At 40.6% G+C, this 21,973-nt stretch overlaps 1 protein-coding gene across 50 annotated transcripts in view; it reads left to right on the top strand.

Annotated features, from left to right (window-relative positions):
• Nucleotides 1-21,973, top strand: part of ULK4 (unc-51 like kinase 4) — a 507,208-nt gene that overhangs the window by 106,343 nt on the left and 378,892 nt on the right. For all 50 annotated transcript variants that reach the window (XR_015150977.1, XM_086366093.1, XM_086366087.1 and 47 more), the window contains 2 exons: nucleotides 7,250-7,432; nucleotides 19,146-19,273. Coding sequence is in view for 49 of the 50 variants with exons in the window: in XM_086366093.1 (XP_086222219.1) it covers nucleotides 7,250-7,432; nucleotides 19,146-19,273 (311 nt within the window). In the remaining variant the exon portion in view is untranslated. The remainder of the gene's footprint in view (nucleotides 1-7,249; nucleotides 7,433-19,145; nucleotides 19,274-21,973) is intronic.

Raw genomic sequence — 21,973 nt, 5'->3', positions numbered from 1 at the left:
AATTTTTCACTGAAATTTTGCCAGTTACCCCCGAAATGTCTCTTTCTTCTTTTATGCCCCAGGATTATATTCAGTAATGTGTTAATATATTGTTTTCATATTTCTTTGGTCTCTTTCAGTTTGAAACATTTTCTCAGCCTTTCTGGGAACTTCATGTCATTTATGAGTTTAAAGGTTGTGGGGCTTGTAATTTTTAGGGTAAGGCTCAACCTGGGTCTGTCTAGTGTTTTCCCATTGAACCTCCTTAGCACCATCGAGGATCCTGCCTGGGCCAGATGCCTCTGTGATGGTTGCTGTATGATGGTTATCCAGTTGCTTCATCCCTTTTATATTAGAAGTTGGTGAATATTTTCTATAAAGGGCCAGATAGTATGTACCTTGGGTTTTGGTGGCCACATACAGTCTCTGTTCCATATTCTTTTTTTTTTTTAAAGCTGTATGTTGTTACTGGAGTATAATTGCTTTATAATGTTGTGTTAATTTCTGATGTATGACAAATTGAGCTGTATGTATACATATATCGTCTCCCTCCTGGGCTTCATTTCTACCCTACCCGATCCCACCTCCCTAGGTCCCATATTCTTTTTGTTTTATTTTTCTTTTTGTTTCTATAACCCGTTAAACATGTAAAAACTGTTGCACATTGTACTTAAGAGCAGTGCAGAAATAGGCCTTTGGTATTGGTTGGAATTCTATCATAAGGATGCGCTGTCCCTTCTCTCTCATATATGTGCGTATTTGTTTCATTATGATCAGGGATGCCCGTTTTATTTGATAAAGTGCAATGTCATATTACTGTTACCACTGTTATTATGCATTGTTTGGATGCTCAGATCATACTAGAAGCCCTCCAAGCTGGCTTTTGTGTCCTGTTGATCTATTTCTGTCATTGTTTGATCACTTGATACCTTTCTGAAACCATGCAGTTTTTGGACTGCTTTTGTATTTTCACTCTGCCAACCCTGGAACCAATCATTTCTCCAAGGAAGCTTTGATGTTTAGAACCCACAGTCTGGGTGATGTGCTTACTGCTTTGGGGTTTTATTGTTTGCAGGCCTTCTAAGTATTCAGAGATAGAAAAAAAGTGTATGTACCCGTATATACATATGGAGCTTGCCAGGTGGCGCAGTAGTAAAGAATCTGCCTGCCAATGCAGGAGACGTGGGCTTGATCCCTGGGTCAGGAAGATCCCCTGGAGAAGGGTATGGCTACCCACTTCAGTATTCTAGCCTGGAAAATTCCATGGACAGAGGAGACTGGTGGACTACAATCCATGGGATCTCCAAGAGTCAGATACAACTGAGCGACTAAGCACACACGCATGCACATATTCACACATACATAGAATTATTCTTACATCTGTCATTGTAGGTATTTGGAACAAAACTCATGCATTCATACTGATACTTCCAATTTTAATCCAGTATATTAGAATTCTTTCTAGACCTCCCATTTTCTATATCTGTACATCCCTTCTCGGACAGAAACCTGGTTCCCACTATTCTCAGTACATTTATTGACCTGTTCAGCTCGTTTATTCAGCGTAGCAGACTCCGTCCCCTCTGGCCGCCTCCTCTGTGTCATCATCCTCCTGCCTTGCCACCGCCGCTCTACTTCCTGGGCCCCGTAAGTGGAGGCCCGCATTCCCGTGTCTGCCCCCTTTCCTCAGAATCTGATGTATTGTCTTTGGGAAGGGAAGGAAAGGGAAGATAGATGAAGGAAAACAAAGGCTAGATGTCATTTTGTTGCTTCATCTTCCGTATTTCCTTCCCCTTTGCTGTTTGCATCCAGCTAGTCAACCTGTCCTTTGACTGTGATTCACAAATACAGCCCAGGACTGTGTGCCTCTCTCTGCAGCTCTGTTACCCCTGAAATCCAGGCCACCACCACTTCTCACCCAGACTGGCCTAGTCATCTCTTGGCCTCATAGAGTCCCCTATACCAGTGTGGGCCTAAGATGAGCAGCATTAAATAACCTAGGAGTTTGTAAGAAACATGGGATTTTGGACCCTGACCCAGAGCTACTGTCTCAGAGCCTCTGAAGGGAGAGGCCCAGTAATCTGCATTCTAACAAGCACTTCTAATGCCTACTGAAGTTTGAGAACTGCTGCCCTAGGCCTTGAAGCTCTTGGAAAACACTGCCCTGGGTGTAGAGGGAAAGATGGCTAATTAGTCCTCCCCCCTCAGGAGTGGCATCCGTTGCTTAGGATGGACCTGAAGGGAGTGGACCTGACTTGGGAAATGTGTTGAATGGATAAGAGGATTTCTGAATTTATTAGGTTTGAAGGGAATCTCTATATGAACCACAGTGGTATCCAGAGAAACCGTTAGAGTTAGATTGAACAGAATGGCTCCAGTGAGGGAGGTGACTGGGCGGGCCATTTATGATCTCTGGAGGGCCGTGAGGAAGAGTGTGACAAAGTGATGAGTGCTCCAGGGTGGTGGTTCACCCCGGCGTTGTAGGAGAGCTCTTCAACAACACTGACTACTTCTCCTCTCTCTCCACCTGCTGCCCCTTTCCCATGTAGCTTAAGGTCTCAAAGGTCAGATGAGAGTGTGTAGAGTTTGAAGAAGTCCCCAAGGTAATTTTGATATAACATAAATCATTCAAGAGACAGAAAAGAAATGGTTCTTAAACTTATTCCACGGTGATTCTGTTCATGTCTAATAGGTATGCAGCCTTCACTTCCGAATTGAGTCTCTTTCTTAGACATTGCTTTAATAAATAGATGGTTAAAAATTCTGGAAAACGTGGGTAAATCTATGGCTGATTCATGTTGATGTTTGGTAGAAACCAATACAATACTGTAAAGCAATTATCCTTAAAAAAAAGTTTATGAAAAAACTAGAGATAACAGTGTCCTTTTTAGGTAAATTTTGTAGTGAATTTTGAACTGAAAATGTTCTTTCCAGCTATAAAATGTAATTTCAAACTCTGTTTCAATAAGCAAATATTTTAAACACCAGATCACTGAAAATCATTCTTGAGATTTGATTTTTTTAAATTTGGGGACTACAAGTACTCATATGCTCTTAAGCCTCTGTGAACTCTCAACTGTGTTTTATATCCAGAGTGACGAATTAAAGGTTATTTCTTCCATGACTTTTTCCAAATGGAAGGTAAGTTAGGCATTTGAGCGCCTTTCTGAAGACCGGACCTTACAGTTGCCCTCATATTGCTTTGAATACACTTAGAAGTAATCTGGACAAATCTTGCATCAAGAAATAACCCATATGGTTGGGTAGATATTTTATATCAATAGCAAGTCAGTATTATTTTGAAAGCCTCTCCCAAGAATTGTTACAGTGCTGATGATAATTACTGTTCACTGTCTTTAAGTCACTTTAAGGGAGATCTCTAAATTTCCTTAAAAAATTCAAATTGTAGCATGATCTTTAGGGACTCCATTTAGAATGCTTTTTTTTTTTTAATCCAGAATTGAATAATATTTGAGATGATACTGAAATAGTGGAACAATTCTGTTTTCTTAATTGAAGTATATTACAATGTTTTATCAGTTTTAGGCGTACAGCATAATGGGGCTTCCCAAGTAGTGCTAGTGGTTAAGAATCTGCCTGTCAGTGCAGGAAGCGTAAGAGATACGAGTTCTATCCCTGGGTTGGGAAGGTTCCCTGGAGGAGGGCATGGCAACCCACTCCAGTATTCTTGCCTGGAGAATCACATGGACGAAAGAACCTGGCAAAGATTTGGACACAACTGAAGCAACTTACCATGCAGACATGCACGTACAGCATAGTGATTCAGTATTTTTACACATTATACTTCATTAAATGCTATTGCAAGATAATGGCTATAATTTCCTGTGCTCTACAGTGTGTCTTTATTGCTTATCTGTTTTATACATGACTTTGTGTCTCTTAATGTCATACCCCTAACTTACCCCTCATTTCTCTCTCCTCTCTGGCAACCAGTAGTTTGTTTTCAATATCTGTGAGTCTGTTTCTATTTTCCTGTACACAGTTGTTTGTATTACTCTAAAAAATTCTACATATAAGCAGTACTGTACAGTATTTGTCAAATATATTTCACTAGAAAATCCCATGGACGGAGGAGCCTGGTGGGCTGCAGTCCATGGGGTCTCGAAGAGTCGGACACGACTGAGCGACTTCACTTTCACTTTCCACTTTCATGCATTGGAGAAGGAAATGGCAACCCACTCCAGTGTTCTTGCCTGGAGAATCCCAGGGACGGGGGAGCCTGGTGGGCTGCCGTCTATGGGGTCGCACAGAGTTGGACACGACTGACGTGACTTAGCAGCAGCAGCAGCAGCAATATTCTCTAGATCCATCTACATTGCTGCAAATAGCAGAATTTCCTTCTTTTTTATGGCTGAGTAATACTCCATCGTGTGTGTGTGTGTGTGTGTGTGTGTACACCTTCTTTATCCACTTATCTTTTTTGGGGGGTTGCTTGCATATCTTGGGTGTTTTAAATAGTGCTGTTACAAACACTGGGGCTCATCTGTCTTTTCAAATTAATGTACTCATTTTTTTCAGATATATACCCAGGAGTGGAATTGCAGGGCCAAATAGTAATTCTATTTTTAGAATTTTGAGGAACTTCCATACTGTTTTCCACAGTGAATGCCCCAATTTACGTTTCTACTACCAGTGTACAAGGGTTCCTTTTTCGCTGCATTTTCTCCAACATTTGTTATTTGCAGACTTTTTGATGATAGACATTCTGATAGGTGTGAGCTGATACCTCATTCTACAAGTCCACTTTAGCCTGATTCCAAAACCAGTCAAAAACACTACAGAAATAAAAATACCAGGCCAATACCTTTGATGAACCATTGATGCAGAAATTTTCAACAAAATATTTGCAAAACAAATCCAACAATATATAAAAAGGATCATACACCATAATCAAGTTAGATTTATTCTAGGGATCCAAGGATGGCTCAACATTTGCAAATCAGTCAGTCAGGTACATCATATTAACAAAAGGAATAATAAAAATCACATGATTATCTCAATAGATGCAGAAAAAGCACTTGACAAAATTCAGCAACCATTCATGCTAAAAGCTTTCATGAAAGTGGGTATAGGGCATACATATCTCAACATTATAAAGGCTATTTTTCACATATCCACACTAGCATCATCCTCAGTGGTGAAAAGCTGAAAGCTTTTCCTTTAAAAAACCTGGTTCCTTTCAGAAACCAGACAAGGATGCTCACTCTCATCACTTCTGTTTAACATTATATTGGAAGTCCTACCCTCAGCTGTCAGATAAGGAAAATAAAAGGCATCCAAATTGGAAAGGAAAAGGTAAACTGTCACTATTTGCAGATGACACGATGCTTCATATAGAAAAACCTAAAGTCTCCCCAAAAAACACCATTAGAACTGATAAATGAATTCAGCAAAGACGCAGGATACAAGATTAATAGGCAGAACTTTGTTGCGTTTCTATACACTAATGGTGAACTATCAGAAACAGAAATTTTAAAAAATCCTGTTTTAAATCACATCAAAAAGATTAAAATACCTTGGAATAAACTTAACTACAGAGGTGAAAAACCTCCACTCTGAAAACTATAAAACACTGATGAAGGAAATTGAAGAGGATTGGAAGACATGGAAAAGATATCCCATACTCTTGGATTAGAAGAATTAATATTATTCAAATGGCCATACTACTCAAAGCAATCCATAGATCTAATGTAATTCCTTTCAAAATACCCATGACATTTTTCAAAGAAGTTGAACAAATAATCCCAAAATTTGTGTGGAACTACAAAAGACTCCTCATTGCCAAAGCAATCTTGAGAAAAAAATAATGAAGCTGGAGGTATCACCCTCCTAGGCTTCAGACTATATTATAAAGCTACATTAATCAAAAAAGTGTGGTATTGGCAAAAAAACAAGACATACAAATCAGTGGAACACAGAGCCTGAAAGTAAACCTGTGCATCTGTGGTCAGTTAATCTTCAGCAAAGGAGGCAAGAATGGGAAAAGATGATCTCTTCAGCAGCTGAGTCATCATTTTCCCCTCTTTCCTACTCTCTCTGTCTCTTCTTTACCTGAGAGTTGCATCAGACAACCTGCCCTTCCTAGAACCTGCTCTGCATCTTCATGTCTCCAAGTGAATACTTGTTCTCTTCTCTCTGGCTAGAATTTTCTTATCTACTTTCCCGCCTGTCCATTTCCCACTCACCTTCCAAAACTGACTCAGTTATCATTCTCCTTCTGTAGCTTCTGTTGACTTAACTTTTCGTGCTTTTCCAAGCATAATTGAGCCCACTTCCATTACAGTATTTATTAAATTCTACTAGTTTGTTAATTGTAAATTTCATCTTTAATAGTCTGTGAGAACTTGAGAACTAGCTCAGGGGTCTTGATTACTTTCGTTTGACTTCTATCTTTGCCACTTGCTAGCAAATTATGCCTTTGAGCAAATTACTTAAATATGCTGTCCCTTAGTTTTATGATCTATAAAATGGGGCTAATAATAATACCTTTCAAATGTTATTTGGGAGAATTAAGTGAGATAGGCTTTAGATATTCTCAGATCGTGTTCTTCACATACTAAACAATAAATGTTAAATATTTACTTTTATGACAATTTCTTCAGCCTTTAACTTAGTGTCTACGTATGGAAGGCTTATCTTAATGTTTTCATTGCTTAAAATAATTGATGAGTCTATACAGAAAAACTTTTATCATTTCAGTTAACTCATAATGTACATAGGAGAAGGAAATGGCAACCCACTCCAGTATTCTTGCCTGGAGAATCCCAGGGACAGAGGAGCCTGGTGGGCTGCCGTCTGTGGGGTTGCACAGAGTCAGACACGACTGAAGTGACTCAGCAGCAGCAGCATAACGTACATGATACTTGTAGGATTTTCTAATGTTTTATGACTTAAATTTTTTAAATTTATTAATTTTCTATTTTAATTGAAGGATAAGTACCTTTCAATATTGTGATGGTTTTTGCCATGCATCGGTATGAATCAGCCATAGGTATACACATGTCCTCTCCATCCTAAACCCCCTTCCCACTTCCCTCTCTGCCCTGTGTTTCCCAACTTAAATTTTTATTGGAAGTTGGATTATTGTTTTAAATGTGTCCAAATTGTTCAAATTACTTATGCCAAGATAAGTGATGAAGGAGCAAGTTAAGCACCTTTTTCTCCTTTTCACAGAAGTATTTGCTCTCTTTCTGGGGGTTGGCTCGTGCCATTGGAGTCTTCTAACGTGTCTGTTTTCTTCTCACTGCAGGCCTTGTGTAGAATCACCCGCCATTCACCTACTGCCTTCCAGAATGTTATTGAGAAGGTGGGACTGACCTCAGTAATAAACTCCCTGGCCTCTGCCATCTGCAAAGTCCAGCAGTACATGTTGACCTTATTCAGTGCAATGCTGTCCTGTGGGATTCATCTTCAGAGGCTAATACAAGAAAAGGTTTGACCTGTGATTCCACTTTAAAAATGGTTGTTTTCTCCTGCAATTTTAGTGGCTCCATAAGCAATATATCTCTGTGGAATTATTTATCATCTCAAGGGGACCCTTTTGAATTTTCCAAACCTCTGTACCACAGGCCATTCATCTGAAGATGTTATAAGAGTCTTTCAGTGATTAGAATAGAAATCCGGTAAATGGCTCTGCCGACTTGTCCCATTTTAGTAATGAAAAGTTAGAAAATTTATGAATCCTTCCCCCATGCTAATATTTCTCATGGCTCTTTGTCCTCATCCCCCATCTCTCTTCCCATGTCCTTTGCCTGCCTTTTGGAGGGGTCCCTTTATAGTCTCTGCTCACTCTGACTCATTTTTATTCCTTTCCTTGTCCTAATACTCCGCCAGCACACTGAACCTTCAGAGCACCCTTTCTCTCATTTTTAACTTCGTCTCCTTCTAATCCTTTGATATACCTGTATTTTATGTACTGTAGAGTCTGTAAGTGTTCAGTTCCTATCACCAAACCACACAGCTGCAAAGAACTCTCTGCTGTAACTGTCCTCAGTATCTTCTCTAGCCGCCTACTGAGGAGCGATCCCTGAGCCAGAAACGTGGGCATCACCTGTGAGCGTTTCGGAAGTGCAGACCCTCAGGCTGAATCACAGCCGAATCAGGATGAATCAGACCCTGACCTGCCGAATCAGAGCTGACATTTTAAGGAGGTCTCTAGAGGATTGGTTGGAAGGTTATGGTTGGAGAAGTCCTGCCCTTGAACATTAGTGTCTAGTGAGGTGTTAGCAGATGAAAATAGTGGACCTTGGCTACATACACGCATTTGGAAAGCAGTGAGGCAGAGAGAGATTTTCAGTTGTACAACCTTCCCCAGTTTTTCAGTCGCTCATGTGTATTATGAATCTTCCTGAGGGTGATGTAGTATGCAGTGTTCTTTACACTTATTGGACCAATTATCTAATTTTTTCTGAGGGATAATAGCTGTCAAATTAGAGTGTTCTGAAACATTCTCAGCAGGTAACACTGCTAAGAAGCATGGAATGGGGCCACTTAAATATAGTGCTTGCCGTGGTTCTTATCCATGAAATGCAGTGTGTTAAATTTGATTTTTTATAAAGCTAAAAATTTCTATGGTTAATAATTGTTATGTTTACATAGTAAACTTGATCTTAAAAATCAAAATAGAGAGTAAACCAGTTCTTGGCTTTTATTAGTCTGATTTCGATTCTGCTAAGAAATTTGAGCCTCACGGAACGTATAGTTTGTGTATCTAATTTTTGATATTTAATTTACCAAGTCACTGAAGGTTGTTATCATTGTATTAGAAAGAGTACCATTTGAGTAGTTTTGCTGTGTAAATTGTGGTAAGAGAGGCTGAGAGTTTTGCAGTTTATTTTTCTTCACACAGGTATGGATTGATTGAGTTTAAAACATGGTATTTCACAAAGGTAGTAAAATAATATGCATTAATTAAATGATTTTATATTTATTTTATGTTTAATATTTCATATATCTTAATGATTGAATAATTACCTGTGTTAATTGAGAAATAATCTTTTGCATTTAATTAGTATTGTTACTTAAAATTTTAAAATTGTGGTAAAAAACATAAAATTTACTCTTAACCATTCTTACGTGTAGTTAGTAGTGTTAAGTATATTTGCATTGTTGTGAAACAGAGCTCCAGAACTCTGTCATCTTGTTAAATGGAAGCTCTGTATCAACCGTGTATTTTGGGTGTTATGTTTTAAGACTCTGGGTTTAATTGAAATCTCCCGTTTTGGCGGGTCTCCTCTGACACTGAACTGGCAGAGGAAGGATGGCGTTGCTTTGTTCCTCCCCTGTGGGTGTGGAAACCCAGATTGCCCTGTGGGCTTCTGCTGACACCCCAGGGACGTGGCAGAGCTCCTCCTTCCTGCTGGGCAGGGGTGGGAAGCCAGGCTTCCACCACCTTCTCTGATGCCTTCCTGGCTGGTGGGGGGAAGAGCTCCTCGTTGCTCTTCCACTGACACTGGTTGGGTACAGGTGGGCGCCCCATTCCTTGCGGAAGGTGGCAAAGGTGGAGGCCTCTCACTAGCCTCTCATGATGCCATCTCAGCAGGAATGGGGAGAGGAACATCACTGCTGCGAATATGGGTAGAGGTCTGGGCATCCCATCAGTATCTCTGCTGATACCATGGTTGGGGCCAGGGGGGCTTGTTGCTGCTGGGTTGGGATGAAAGTCGCAGCTCTCCTTGTGGTCCTTTCTGTTTCCCTGGCAGGGAGGGGTGTTGGATGCCTTGTTACAGTCACGTGAGGGTGGGAGTCTAGGCTCCCCTCTTGCCCTTTGCTGAAGTGGCCACGGTTTTTTCATGATGCTTGGCTGAAGTAAAGTAGCTATTGTCTGAATGTTTTTGGGCTTTCCAGGCTGTCCCTTTCCTGATCTTCTGGCTTGAGAGAGCCGATGTTTCCTTTGTATTTGTGTGTGTGTGTGTGTGTGTGTGTGTATGTGTGTGTGTGTATCTGTCTGGTTGAGAGAGCTGATGTTTCCCCTGTATTTGTGTGTGTGTGTGTGTGTGTGTGTGCACACCACATGTGCTATTGGTGTTTCTGGACTGCTGCATTATCCAGCACCCAGTATGGTATGTAGGAGGTGGAGTAAAACCCCAGCAAACTCATTGACATACTGATCTTCAGGTGCCGAGGCCTCTAACCATTGTACATCTTTTCTGTCTTGTCCTGTAGTCTTTAAAATGTATCTCTGTCCATTTAAATACGGTGAATTGTCATTTAAAAGATAAGGTTCTATTTTTCATTAATTAAAACAATCTACCATCATATTGAACATTTATCATAGACTAGACACTTAATGACTTGTAACCCTGGGTTATTCTCAAATGAGACTTAGTGCCTTGAGTGATTTTGTCAAGTTGATGGAGGTTATAAATGTTAAAAGCTGATGCTTAGGCCAGAGAGTAAACCAAGAAACAGAATAATTTCTGATAGTGTTAGTGCTCTGAAGAACATTGAACAGGACGATGTTGATAAGATGTCTTGCAGGGGGATGTGTGCAGGGTGTGGAGCCAGACACCATTTGCTGGGGGAGGGCAGGAGGAAGTCATGGAGAACCTCTCTGAGGAGGTGATGTTCCAACTGAGCCCTCAATGACAAGAAAGAGTGCGCTGTGTGAACATGTGCAGGAAGGACTCTGTACTTAGTTCAGCGTCCCTGAAATGTGAGAATTCTTGGTGAGACCCTGGAAGAGAAGGAAGAACAGCAGTGCTATCCACAGTGAGAAGTGGGGAAGGGATGCAGAAAGAGGCAGGGAAGTAGGAAGAAGATCCAGCTCATGGTAGGGCTGTGATACTGGCTTTCCTTAGGGGTTTTGACACAGTGGCCATAGTTTTATTTTTACTTAAAGAAAAATACAAATATTTGCATGTAGGTGTGTGTTTTAGGGTTTATTATTGGTAATTGTATTTTTTCCAGGCGTTCGTTGTTAATAGGCTAGAATGAGTGGAAGAGGAAGAGGCCCAGGAACAGATACCAGGCTTACCACTTCCAGCTGGATATGGGAAGAAAGAACCACACCTGTCTATTTGGGGGACTGGTGTCTATGTATTGTGGTAGATTTTTGTGTTGAAATTCAGCCCCCAAAGAGGCCCCTGCCATTCCTTTTAAGTGAGAGAAATTACTGTTTACTGCAGAAAATTTAGAAGAACCTAAAGAAGAAAACAAAATAGACTATAATCTCACTGCCCAGAGCTAATTACTGTTGCCATGTAGGTTTATCTCTTTTAGTCTTTGGTTCATATGTCTGTGTATTTTATGCACACATTTATAAACTTATGATTGAAATGTGTTGATTTATCATAGTTAGGCATATGTCTTTAAATATACCCCTAAGAACATTTTAAAAATAAGTTTTCATTTTGTGGCATATGGTAATTGAACCCTTCTCCCACTGTTGAGCTATTTGCCTCTGACTTTGTGGTTTGTACTCAGCCTGGTGCAGTGAGCATCCTATTTCCATGCATCTTTGTGTCCACTGCTAATCAGTCACCACAGGTGTTATGCATACTTCGAAGCCTGTGCATAAATAATGCTAAATTATTCTCTAGAAAGGTAGACAATGAGAGTACTGTTCACTTGTAATTTAACCAGCAGTCATTAAGACACGTGCTATATTTATCATACAATAAAACCTAGAATTTAGGATTACTTGATTAGCAGCATACTTTATGATTTATAGTTACTTGCAGTTTGTAGGGATTCCCGGGTGGCTCAGTGGTAAAGAATCTGCCTGCCAATGCAGGAGATGCAGGTTTGATCCCTGGGTTGGGAAGATCCCCTGAAGGAGGAAATGGCTACCCACTCCAGTATTCTTGCCTGGAAAGAAGGAGGAGCCTGGCAGGCTACAGTCCATGGGGTTACAGAGTCGGACATGACCGAACACGCATGTGTGTGGTTTGTAATTAATCTCTCTGATTCTCCATTTGAAATATGTAATTGTAGCCATGTTTTCATGTTACAGTAGATTCATTAGGTCGTATTGTTATTACCTTCTGAATAATGTTTATGTTCTTGAATGGACATTGGTGTGTTCAAAGAATTTAACTTCACGTACCACCTGCATTAGCTACATGGATATCATTGTCCTTGCTGCTGCTGCTGCTGCTAAGTCGCTTCAGTCGTGTCCGACTCTGTTTGACCCCATTGACTGCAGCCTACCAGGCTTCTCCGTCCATGGATTCTCCAGGCAAGAACACTGGAGTGGGTTGCCATTAGACGATCGTTATTCAGCAGCCATGTGCATCACAGTGCTTGATTTATTTTGTCATCATCTTCAAAAGGATCTGCTTGCCCATAATGTCTAAATGCAGAAGATTCCTTTATCGAAATGAGTGTTAGTTCTAGACTCTGTGATGTGAAAGTGAGTGTTCACAGCCATGGTACAAGGGGACTGTCTTTGTTACAAATCATGTATTCCACATATTCTAGTAATTAGAAAAATTGGGCAAAACAAAAAAAATGACAAACTGTTTTTCTACCCTGTTTTCAAAAAAGAAAAAGGACAACGAAACTCTTCATAGGATACTTTCAGAATCCTTGGTAGACAGTATTTTATATGTAATTCTTGCATCATCACTAGATGTAAGGAATTGATAACCTTTTCACAGTTCAGATGCTTGAGTGACTCTGGATGAGTAGCTTCCAGAAGGCATGACCAGGCATAAGAGAAAACCTTGTAAGTTATGTGTGAGCTTGTTTACCAGTCTTGTGCCATATAAACTGATTTTTAAAATACCTGGTATATTTTCTGGTTTTATTTTTCGGTCTCTTCCAAGCTCTTATGGCGTATAAATGTTTGATCTTAAAGATCTGGGGCTGGAGGAGTTTGAGGGTGCTGTAAACATGTTTCCTGATGTTTTACAAGGGAGAGAGATACTGGATGAGGGCATTGCAATTCTCCTTAATTATAGTATCTAGAAACTAAAAGTGGCTAATGTCACTTATATTTATTTGTATTAGGTTATGTTTATAACTCATGAATTTTAGGATTTAGTATTGAAAATCCAGAATATATGGAACATAGAGTACAGAAGAGTAAAGTGCTTAATGTTTCCAAAATAATCTCATCAAAATTTTTGTATATACTTTTCAAATGGATATTTATTGTGTGTTTGTATGTGTGTTAACACGTTGACATATTTCCTTTTCCCTGCTGCCACATGCACGTGCTATTTTAGAATCTTTTTACAGAAATTAGATCGATTGTTCATACTTTTCCTCTTTAGTGATGTTAGGAATGTGTGTGTAACTCAGTATAACTCTTCAGTATTGTTTCCAAAGGGTTATGGTGGTCTATGATGTGAAGGTACCCCAGTGCTTTCCAGCAGTTCACTGCTGCACATTTTAGAATCCCTCCCCTTTTTTTTTTTGGCAAGAGAGAGCATTCTTATGGCTAAATTCTTTTGTGTGGACTTCTTTAATTATTCCTTTAGGAGAAACTCTTAAGTAAAATTATGCACTGTCTTAGCTGCTCCTCTGAGAGGCTGTCACCATGGATTTTATATTCAGTATCTTGGGTGTTCTGTTACAGGGACCACAGGTAGAGGTATGAGCATGGATGAGGTCAATTTCCTTGAGCTCTTCCTGAAGAATCTGTCAGAGAATGAGCTTCAGACAACTGAGCAATGTTTGAATCAGCTAAGAAGACCAAGTAATGTGAATCAGGATGATTGTTGGATACTAGATGTCATTGGGGTCGCACAGAGTTAGACACGACTGAAGCGACTTAGCAGCAGCAGCAGATGTCATTACAGGTTTAGAATGGCAGACTGCTTTCTTTCCCTTCTTTCTTCCTTCCTTCTTCCCTCCTTCCCCCTCTCCTTTCATGTACTTACCTATCTATATGCACACATATGCGTACATACATACATACGCATGCCTATAAATGCATACAGGGAGAAAGGGGAAAGCATATGAAAATTGTAGTAAACTGGTGTACTGTTTTGTACATGTGACTTAAAAAAATAAAAGCAGACATTAAAAATCTAGTGCCTCGTTCTTGATATTAGAAAACTGAAAGTATATAAAACTCTGGGAACCCTACTCTGCTCTATTTCAATTAATTGAGCTTAGTACACTCACATCAACTTGTTTACAAGTTACGCGGATTCAAACATCTGCCTCAGCGATGTATTTTTTCCCGTGAGGTGTGTGACCTTGAATGTGCCTCTTAGCTGCCCAATCAGTGATGCATACTTTGGCACTTCATATGCTTTGGGGTCACTTAACAATTTAAACATTACTTTTTAAGAGTCATACCGTGTTTCAAGGTGCATTTGCTCATGCTCGTTGGTAAGATGATTTCCTTCTGGGTGTTACTGCCTATGGATACCTTTGTAATTTGTGCCTGATTTGTTAATTTTAGCAGGAGCTGCTGTCCATTTTTATTTCAGCAATCTAGTTTGACTGAAGCTGTTTCAGGTTTCATATTTTGATGAAGTAGCACAACAGTGATTAATAGTAAACCAGAAGGTGCTTATGATGTTTGGATGTACTATGGAAGATCACTATGAAATTTCATGCATATAAAACTTTGAAAAATCTGAAAGCCAGTCAGCTCAGGGTTTGTTTGTTTGTTTGTTTCTCACAAAGACACTAAGCATTCTGACTTAAAGGTTGCTCATTTAAAATATGGTAATTAGTTAATGCATATTAATAACATGAGTTTGTAGTCACATTTTTCATCAGTCTACATTAATAAATGTGTTGTATAAAAGACATTTTACTTAGATATTTGGCTAAATTTCTTTAAGGAAAGTGTAATCCAAAATCAATTTTAGTACATTTTTCACTTCCATCAACATTAAATGGGAAAACTATGTCAGTGTAGTTATTCACACACATGATTTCTCTCTCTCTCTTTTTTTTTTTTTTTTTGAGGCTACTGTCATTTAATGGCCAGGCTGTACTAAATGATTTTTACCTACGACAGTTGATTGAAACAAATCGATTTTACCTTTGGAGATTTGCAGGAAATAAATAACTTTGACGTTCTCTACATCACTGTTTTTTTTTATTCATCTCATAATTTTGTCTTTATGATATGTACTGGAGGAATTTTTATCCTTTTGCTTAATTTCAATCAAGATACCACTTTGTGATGTAAGCTTCATATCTTTCAACCAATTCCTCACATGGTGAACATTTCATAACATCATCTTTATGTTATGTAGATATGTCTGTTCTGCAATCACTGCCAAGAACCATTTGACTGTTGGACAGAAGCTCTTCAATCTGTGGTTTGGGCTATAGACCTCAACAGCTTCTGCTTTTTTTCTTCCATGTGTAAAATTTAGTTGTGTTGAGCCAAATGGTGAGATGAATTTAAATCAAAGATGAATACATAGTGGATGGCAACCTACAGTGACCCGGGGTTATTTTGACTCTCTGAAGGTGGTTTTGATTATTCATCCTTGGCACTGGTCTTTGCCTGCAGCCTGTAATCTTGTTGTAAGATTAATACTGTTCTAGAAGTCTGGTGCATGTTGCTTAAGATTAACTATGGTGCCCTGGGCAGTTAGTTTTAGGGAGTCAGTCAGTACTGTTCATTTACTTTTTCTGAAATGACAAGATGAGAATTTATTTGGGGCATAAGGTGCTTTTAGGTATAGATCCAAAATTAGAGTCTGTAATATATTGCATCTTGTAAGGGACTGGGAATTATGGTGTTACAAACAAATCTTGTATGCAGTTTTTTATCTTTGTTATTTGCCATAGTTTTTCTAGTTTGTTTCACTCAAAATCATAAGCATTATTTTAGTTTTTCAAGATTGTTCGTAATGGCTGCATAACAATCCATCAATAAGGCATAGGGTAGACCTCATCATGACTTCTTAGTGACATTTCTGTGTTTTAAAATTATAACTGTTGCTGTACAAAACTTTCATTGCACCTGGAAAAATTTCCTCTTTCACTGTATACTTAAGCTATATTTCACTTATCTCTTGCTGTGTAACTACTCAAAATGTAGTGGCTTAAACAAGACCAGTAATTTACTTATTTCACTAATTGGTAATTTAGGCAAAGCTAGGAAAGACTGAGAAGAAACTTTCCAGAAGGCTCACTCAGATGACTGGCAAGCTGGTGCTTGCCATTCCCTGGGAACCCAACTGGGCTGTGGCTTGGGATCCTCAGTCGCATTCCGTGTAGGGTCCCTGAGGGCTAGTAGGGCTTCCTCACAGCATAGCAGCTGGGTTCCAAGAGAGAGAGTGTCTCAATAGAACCAGACAGAAGCCGCATGGCCTTTGCAAACCTGGCTTTGGAAATCATGCAATGTCACTTCTGTGATGGCTCTTTCCTACTCCACCTGCCCTCCTCACATGCATCATTACTGGATATAATGTTGCTGTTCAGTTGGTCAGTCGTGTCGGACTCTTTGTGACCCAATGGACGGCAGCACGCCAAGTTTCCGTATCCTTCACTATCTCCTGGAGTTTGTTCAAATTCATGTCCAGTGAGCTGGTGATGCTATCCATCCATCTCATCTTCTGCTGCCCTCTTCTCCTTTTGCCTTCCATCTTTCCCAGAATCTTATGATTTAACAAATTCCTTACTTTGGGATGTTAAGTTTGTTTACTGTTTTTGTCTATCTTGTGAACAGTACTGCCATGAGCATTCTTGTACTTAAAGCTCTTTTGATCATCACTTTGTTACACTAAAATTCTTGAGATACAACAACTGGGTCAGAAGAAAATAACATTTTTTTAAGGCTTGGGAGAAATGACAGCTCACTTTCCTACCAGTTAGAGGAAAGATTAAACACTTAAACTTTCATTTTTTTCTTGACTATGTATTAATTTGTCAGTCTGTCTAACTGTTCACCTGCCTGCCTGCCTGTGCCGGGTCTTACTTGTGGCATGTGGGATCTTCACTTGTGGCATGTGGACTTCTTAGCTGGGGCATGTGGAAGCTACTTCCCTGACCAGGGATTGAACCCAGACCCCCTGCATTGGGAGCATGCAGTCCTAGCCGCAGAACCACCAGGGAAGTCCCACAAAGCTGACATTTATTTAACATAGCTAATTTAGACCTTTTCAGATTTTGCAGTTGTCCCTGTAATGTTCTTTGATGTGAAACAGAACTTCCAGATACTGAATTGGCAGTCGGGTATCATGTCTCTCTAGTCTGCAGTAATCTGAAACCGTTTTTCAGTACATGGCTAGTGGATATTTTCATGGTTTTGCAGTTATGCACGCGTATGTGTGAGAGTGGTGTCAGTGTGGGAAACAGTTTGTTGTTTTGATCTATGGGCTTCACTGTATAAATTAGAACTGAGAGTTGACTGTGGGAAATGGGCTTTCTATTGTCAACTGGAAAGGTGAAAACAGGTCCATTACTCAAGGGCACCTTGGTGTTGATTCTGTTTTTCACGACCCAGTTGATGAATTAGTTTGATTATTCAGTTCAGGATCTAGGTGAGACTGGTGGATTTGTTCAGTCGCTTAGTTGCGTCTGACTATTTGCAGCCCCATGGCAGCATACCAGGTTTCCCTGTTCTTCACCATCTTGAGTTTGAGCAAGCTCAAACTCGTGTCTGTTGTCAGTGATGCCATCCAGTCATCTCACCCTCTGTCACCCCCTTTTCCTCCTGCCTTCAATCTTTCCCAGAATGGGGGTCTTTTCCAATGAGTCAGCTCTTTGTGTCAGGTGGCCAAAGTATTGGAGCATCAGCATCAGTCCTCCTAATGAGTATTCAGGGTTGATTTCCTTTAGGATTGACTGGTGTGATCTCCTTGCTGTTCAAGGGACCGCCATGCCCTGTAGGCATGCCATGTAGGGCCACGCAAGATGGATGGGTCTTGGTGGAGAGTTCTGACAAAATGTGGTCCACTGGAGAAGGGGATGGCAAACTGCTTCAGCATTCTTGCCTTCAGAACCCCATGAACAGTATGAAAAGGCAAAAAGACTGATGCATAGATATAGATATATCTCCACTTTAAAATAGAAGCCTGTACATGGCTGTGTAAGCGCTTCCTGCCCTCCAGTATAGCACCCAATGTAAAAGCACTTTGGCAAAAAAAATAATAATAATAAAAAAATTTGAACTGCTTACATCTCCTTGGACACACAATGTCATTCCTAGGTGCTTGCCTCTGCCAAGGACTCTCAGGAACTTAAAGTCCTGCCCTCTGTAATCATCTTTATAACAATCCCATTTCATATTTCTGCCTACTTATATCTGTTAACCCTGTGTGTATGTGTATTCCATTTTTTGCATATCCATAGGCTCCTGGAATGATGCAGTCTTTTTGTTACAAGAGAACATGACACTAACATTTGTCAACACTTATTCCTCTATGTCGTGTTAAACCTTTAAGTAAAGAATGTTATAGAAATAGTAGAGTAGGAAATGGCAACCCACTCCAGTATTCTTGCCTGGGAAATCCCATGGACAGAAGAGCCTGATGAACTACAGTCCATGGGGTTGCAGAGTCAGACGTGACTGAGCATGCGTACATCAGATCAGATGAGTCGTTCAGTCGTGTCTGACTCTTTGCGACCCCATGAATAGCAGCACACCAGGCCTCCCTGTCCATCACCAACTCCCGGAGTTCACTGAGACTCACGTCCATCGAGTCAGTGATGCCATCCAGCCATCTCATCCTCTGTCATCCCCTTCTCCTCCTGCCCCCAATCCCTCCCAGCATAGAAATTGAGGTTTTTTCCCGTGTCCCGTATTGGCTGTTGTTTTTACTTTATGTCTCTAGGACTTTAGTTGTATGGACTAGAGGTGTGATCTTTGTGTGTGAAGGTTTGCTCAAAAGTTCATGCAGACATGCAGTCGTGACTTTGAGTTCTGGTTATTGCCACACTTCCAGTCGTGTGATGGGTGGTTAAGAACCAGGCTTTATTGTCTGTCTGACCTGGATTTGAATCCAGTTTTGTGATTTGGGGCAAAGTGCTTAACTTTTCGAGATTTCCTTTTTTAAAACAGAGATAATATTGTTACCTTTTCCAGCTACTTTTCAGGTTTAAATGAGATCATACATTTTAATAACTTGGTATAGAGTATAGCACTAAAAAAGAGTTTCAAAACTGACAGGTGATGTTATTTTATTTTCTATTTGGTTATTATAATCTATTGACCTTCAGAGTTGACTCTTCTATTTATTTGTTTCATGCTTTCTCAAAAAATATTCTCATGTCTCCCACAGGACTTTGTATCTACAATTATCCGTTTACTGGACAGCCCTTCCACTTCCATTAGAGCCAAAGCCTTTCTGGTTCTTTTATATATTTTGATTCATAACCACGAGATGCTGCTGCTCAGCTGCCAAGCAAGGTAAGATTTTCTCTGATTTTGCCAATGACTTCAGTTTGGTGCCTGTTTCATTAGTAGTGTTTCTTGGCCCCTATGTACCTGGTTATTGAAAATTATTTTCCTAGATTTTTCCAAGGGTTTAATTTTTCACTTATGACCTCTGCTTGGAAACACTGATGTCGGCTGGTGGTTAAGTATTAGGAATTTCCTAGGTCTGAGTACAGTGTGTTAAAGGTGGTTCTGGTTTGCATCTTTGTAAGGCATTATTGACGGGTGGTTTGGTCATAGTTCTCATTAGTATGAGGTTCTGGACCGAGTGGCTGAAAGCCCAGGGGAACCAGTGTACTGCAGCAGAGGAGGAGGCAGGATGGGGATCTGGTGTATGTGGACTGGTCCTCGACTGGGCAGATCTCTCATGGTTACTGAGTCTCGCCTCTTCTTTCCAAAAAGAGAAGCGTCTGATGTACCTCAGGTTCCCTCCAGCCTCTGATGCTTCTCAGTTAATGTCTTTGAAACTGTCTGGCCAGTGGTTACATCCCAGAGGAACCTTGAGCACAGGGTTTACTGTCTATTTCTTGACCTGGTTTTTTACTTAAAGTAGAATACTGGGAAGATTCTAGAATTGCTGAGATGGATCTTGATTAGGGATTGGAAAATTTTATCCTGCAAACAGAGAGTACATGTTTTAGGATTTACAAATCAAGAAGCAAAATTGTGAATGTTATGTATGTACTTCTATTACAAGAGAGAAGACAAATTTTCACAAATTTTTTGTTGACGTAATTAAAAGTACATTACTCGCAATCTATCCCTGGGATGGATTGGCAGATGCAAACTATGATATATAGAATGGATAAACAAGGTCCTACTCTATAGCACAGAGAGCTATATTCAGTAACCTGTGATAAATTGCAATGGAAAGAATATGAAAAATAATGTATGAATCACTTTGCTGTACAGCACAAATTAACACAATATTGTAAATCAACTACTTCACTCAAGTTAAAGAAAAAATATATACTGCTAATAATTGAGTATATCCTTTTTGTAACATAGGTCTAATAATGGGAAAGATAGAATTCTTTTGGGGAGAAGAGTTAACATTTTGCTTAATTAGGGGTCAAAGTGAGAGTCCTTATTATCAGATCTGATTGCAAATGTTCCTATTGGTGTTGACCCCTAATGCAGTTTTATGTTTCTTATCTTTGAAAATGTCTTTTCACACAGATGGGTTCTACCACATGTCAATATCAGTTCATGGGCACATGACTTTCATTGAGCATGTTCATCACTTCGAAGGTATTTGTAGTTTTCTGTTTGATTCTTCCTTATATCTGTCTTTAGCCTGTCATCACATCGCAGGTGAACCACTTCTTGGTGTGGGTCATGTGCAGGATCCTAAGAAATTTCCATTGATTCTCATCTCTCAGGGATCAACCCTTTGTTGTCTTATGTCCAGTTGAGAACTGATATCTCATATGTTTTGTCTATTTGTTAGTGGTTATAGATGAGAGGGTGTGCCCTGATCCTGTGAGCCCATCATGGCTGGAAGCAGTAGTTGCTCTTACCTATCAGTAAAGACCTCATCACTGTCTTTGCTGCCTCTCATCTCTCCTTGTATCTACCATCATTTTCCTCCAGAACAAGTAATATAGTTTCTCAACAGGTGTTCTTCCATCATTTCTTAGACTCATAGTCTGGTCTGTGTAGCAGCAAGAGTGTCTCTTACACAGTGTGAATCAGCTTTTGTTTCTTGCCTGTTCGCATTCTCCTCATAGCATCCTGTTGGGCTGAAATAATACCCCCCACTCTGACTGTGGGCTGACTTCATCTCATGCCTGCCCGCCTCTCAGCCCTTGTGTTCCGCAGCTCCTCCTGCGCCCCCTCCAGCCAGCCAGCTGCACAGTTCTTGCTGCTTCCTGCGCATGCTTGCTCATTACACCCCCCTCCGGTGTTCCCTGTGCCCACCATGCTCTCCCCGCAGCCGCGTGCTTGGCTGATTTCCTCAGCTCATTCAGCTTTCTGGTCAGTCTAGTGGTTACTGCTTCTGAGAGCCACTCTAATCATCCTATCTCAAATTCCGCTCCTCACCCCAACTCAGAGACTCTCTAACAGGAAAGAACTGTGAGAGCCTGAGTGGGACAGGCTTGGTCCTCCTAGGAAGTGACTGTGATTTCTGTGTCCCTGAGTGAATATTTAGAAACTTTGGCCATGGTGGACAGATGGTGGCCTGAATGCACACCCTAACCCTGACCCCTACTCTGTCCTCTCTGGAGGGTGAGGCTTAGCCTTGTGGGAGAGGTAAGCGTGAGCCCCATTCTTCCTGTGCTGTGGGTAGAGATGTGAACACTCTGTGCTCTAAGCCTGGGGGAATAGCAGACCTCAGGTCTTCTGTTGGGTGCAGAATGCAGGTGCTTTTGGTGTGGTTTTTGGGCCAGTAGTCCTGTCCCCAGGGGATCCACAGTGGAGCTGCCTTGGGGGCCAGTCTGCCCCTGACTGAGGCTGCAGGGGGGTGATCTCATTTTCCAGCACTTGGAGAGAACACGTCCCCTCCCCACCTGTATCTTTGCCACAACGTGGTCTGATCAGGTGCCGAGCTGGGGGAGGAAGTCTTGAGCAAGCAGAGCTTGGTCACAGTCCACTGACAGAAATGCTGGAAGTAATTGAAGGAGGACGAACAAGGGCAGGCAGCCCTCACGGAGGCAGAACTAATGGAATAGA

The sequence above is a fragment of the Bos grunniens genome, chromosome 22 (assembly GCF_055505025.1).
Source record: "Bos grunniens cultivar Pamir isolate PY7600 chromosome 22, Bosgru_T2T1.0, whole genome shotgun sequence".
Lineage (NCBI taxonomy): Eukaryota > Metazoa > Chordata > Mammalia > Artiodactyla > Bovidae > Bos > Bos grunniens.
Note: the sequence above shows the minus strand (reverse complement) of the source record. Positions and strands in the feature narration are given on the sequence as shown.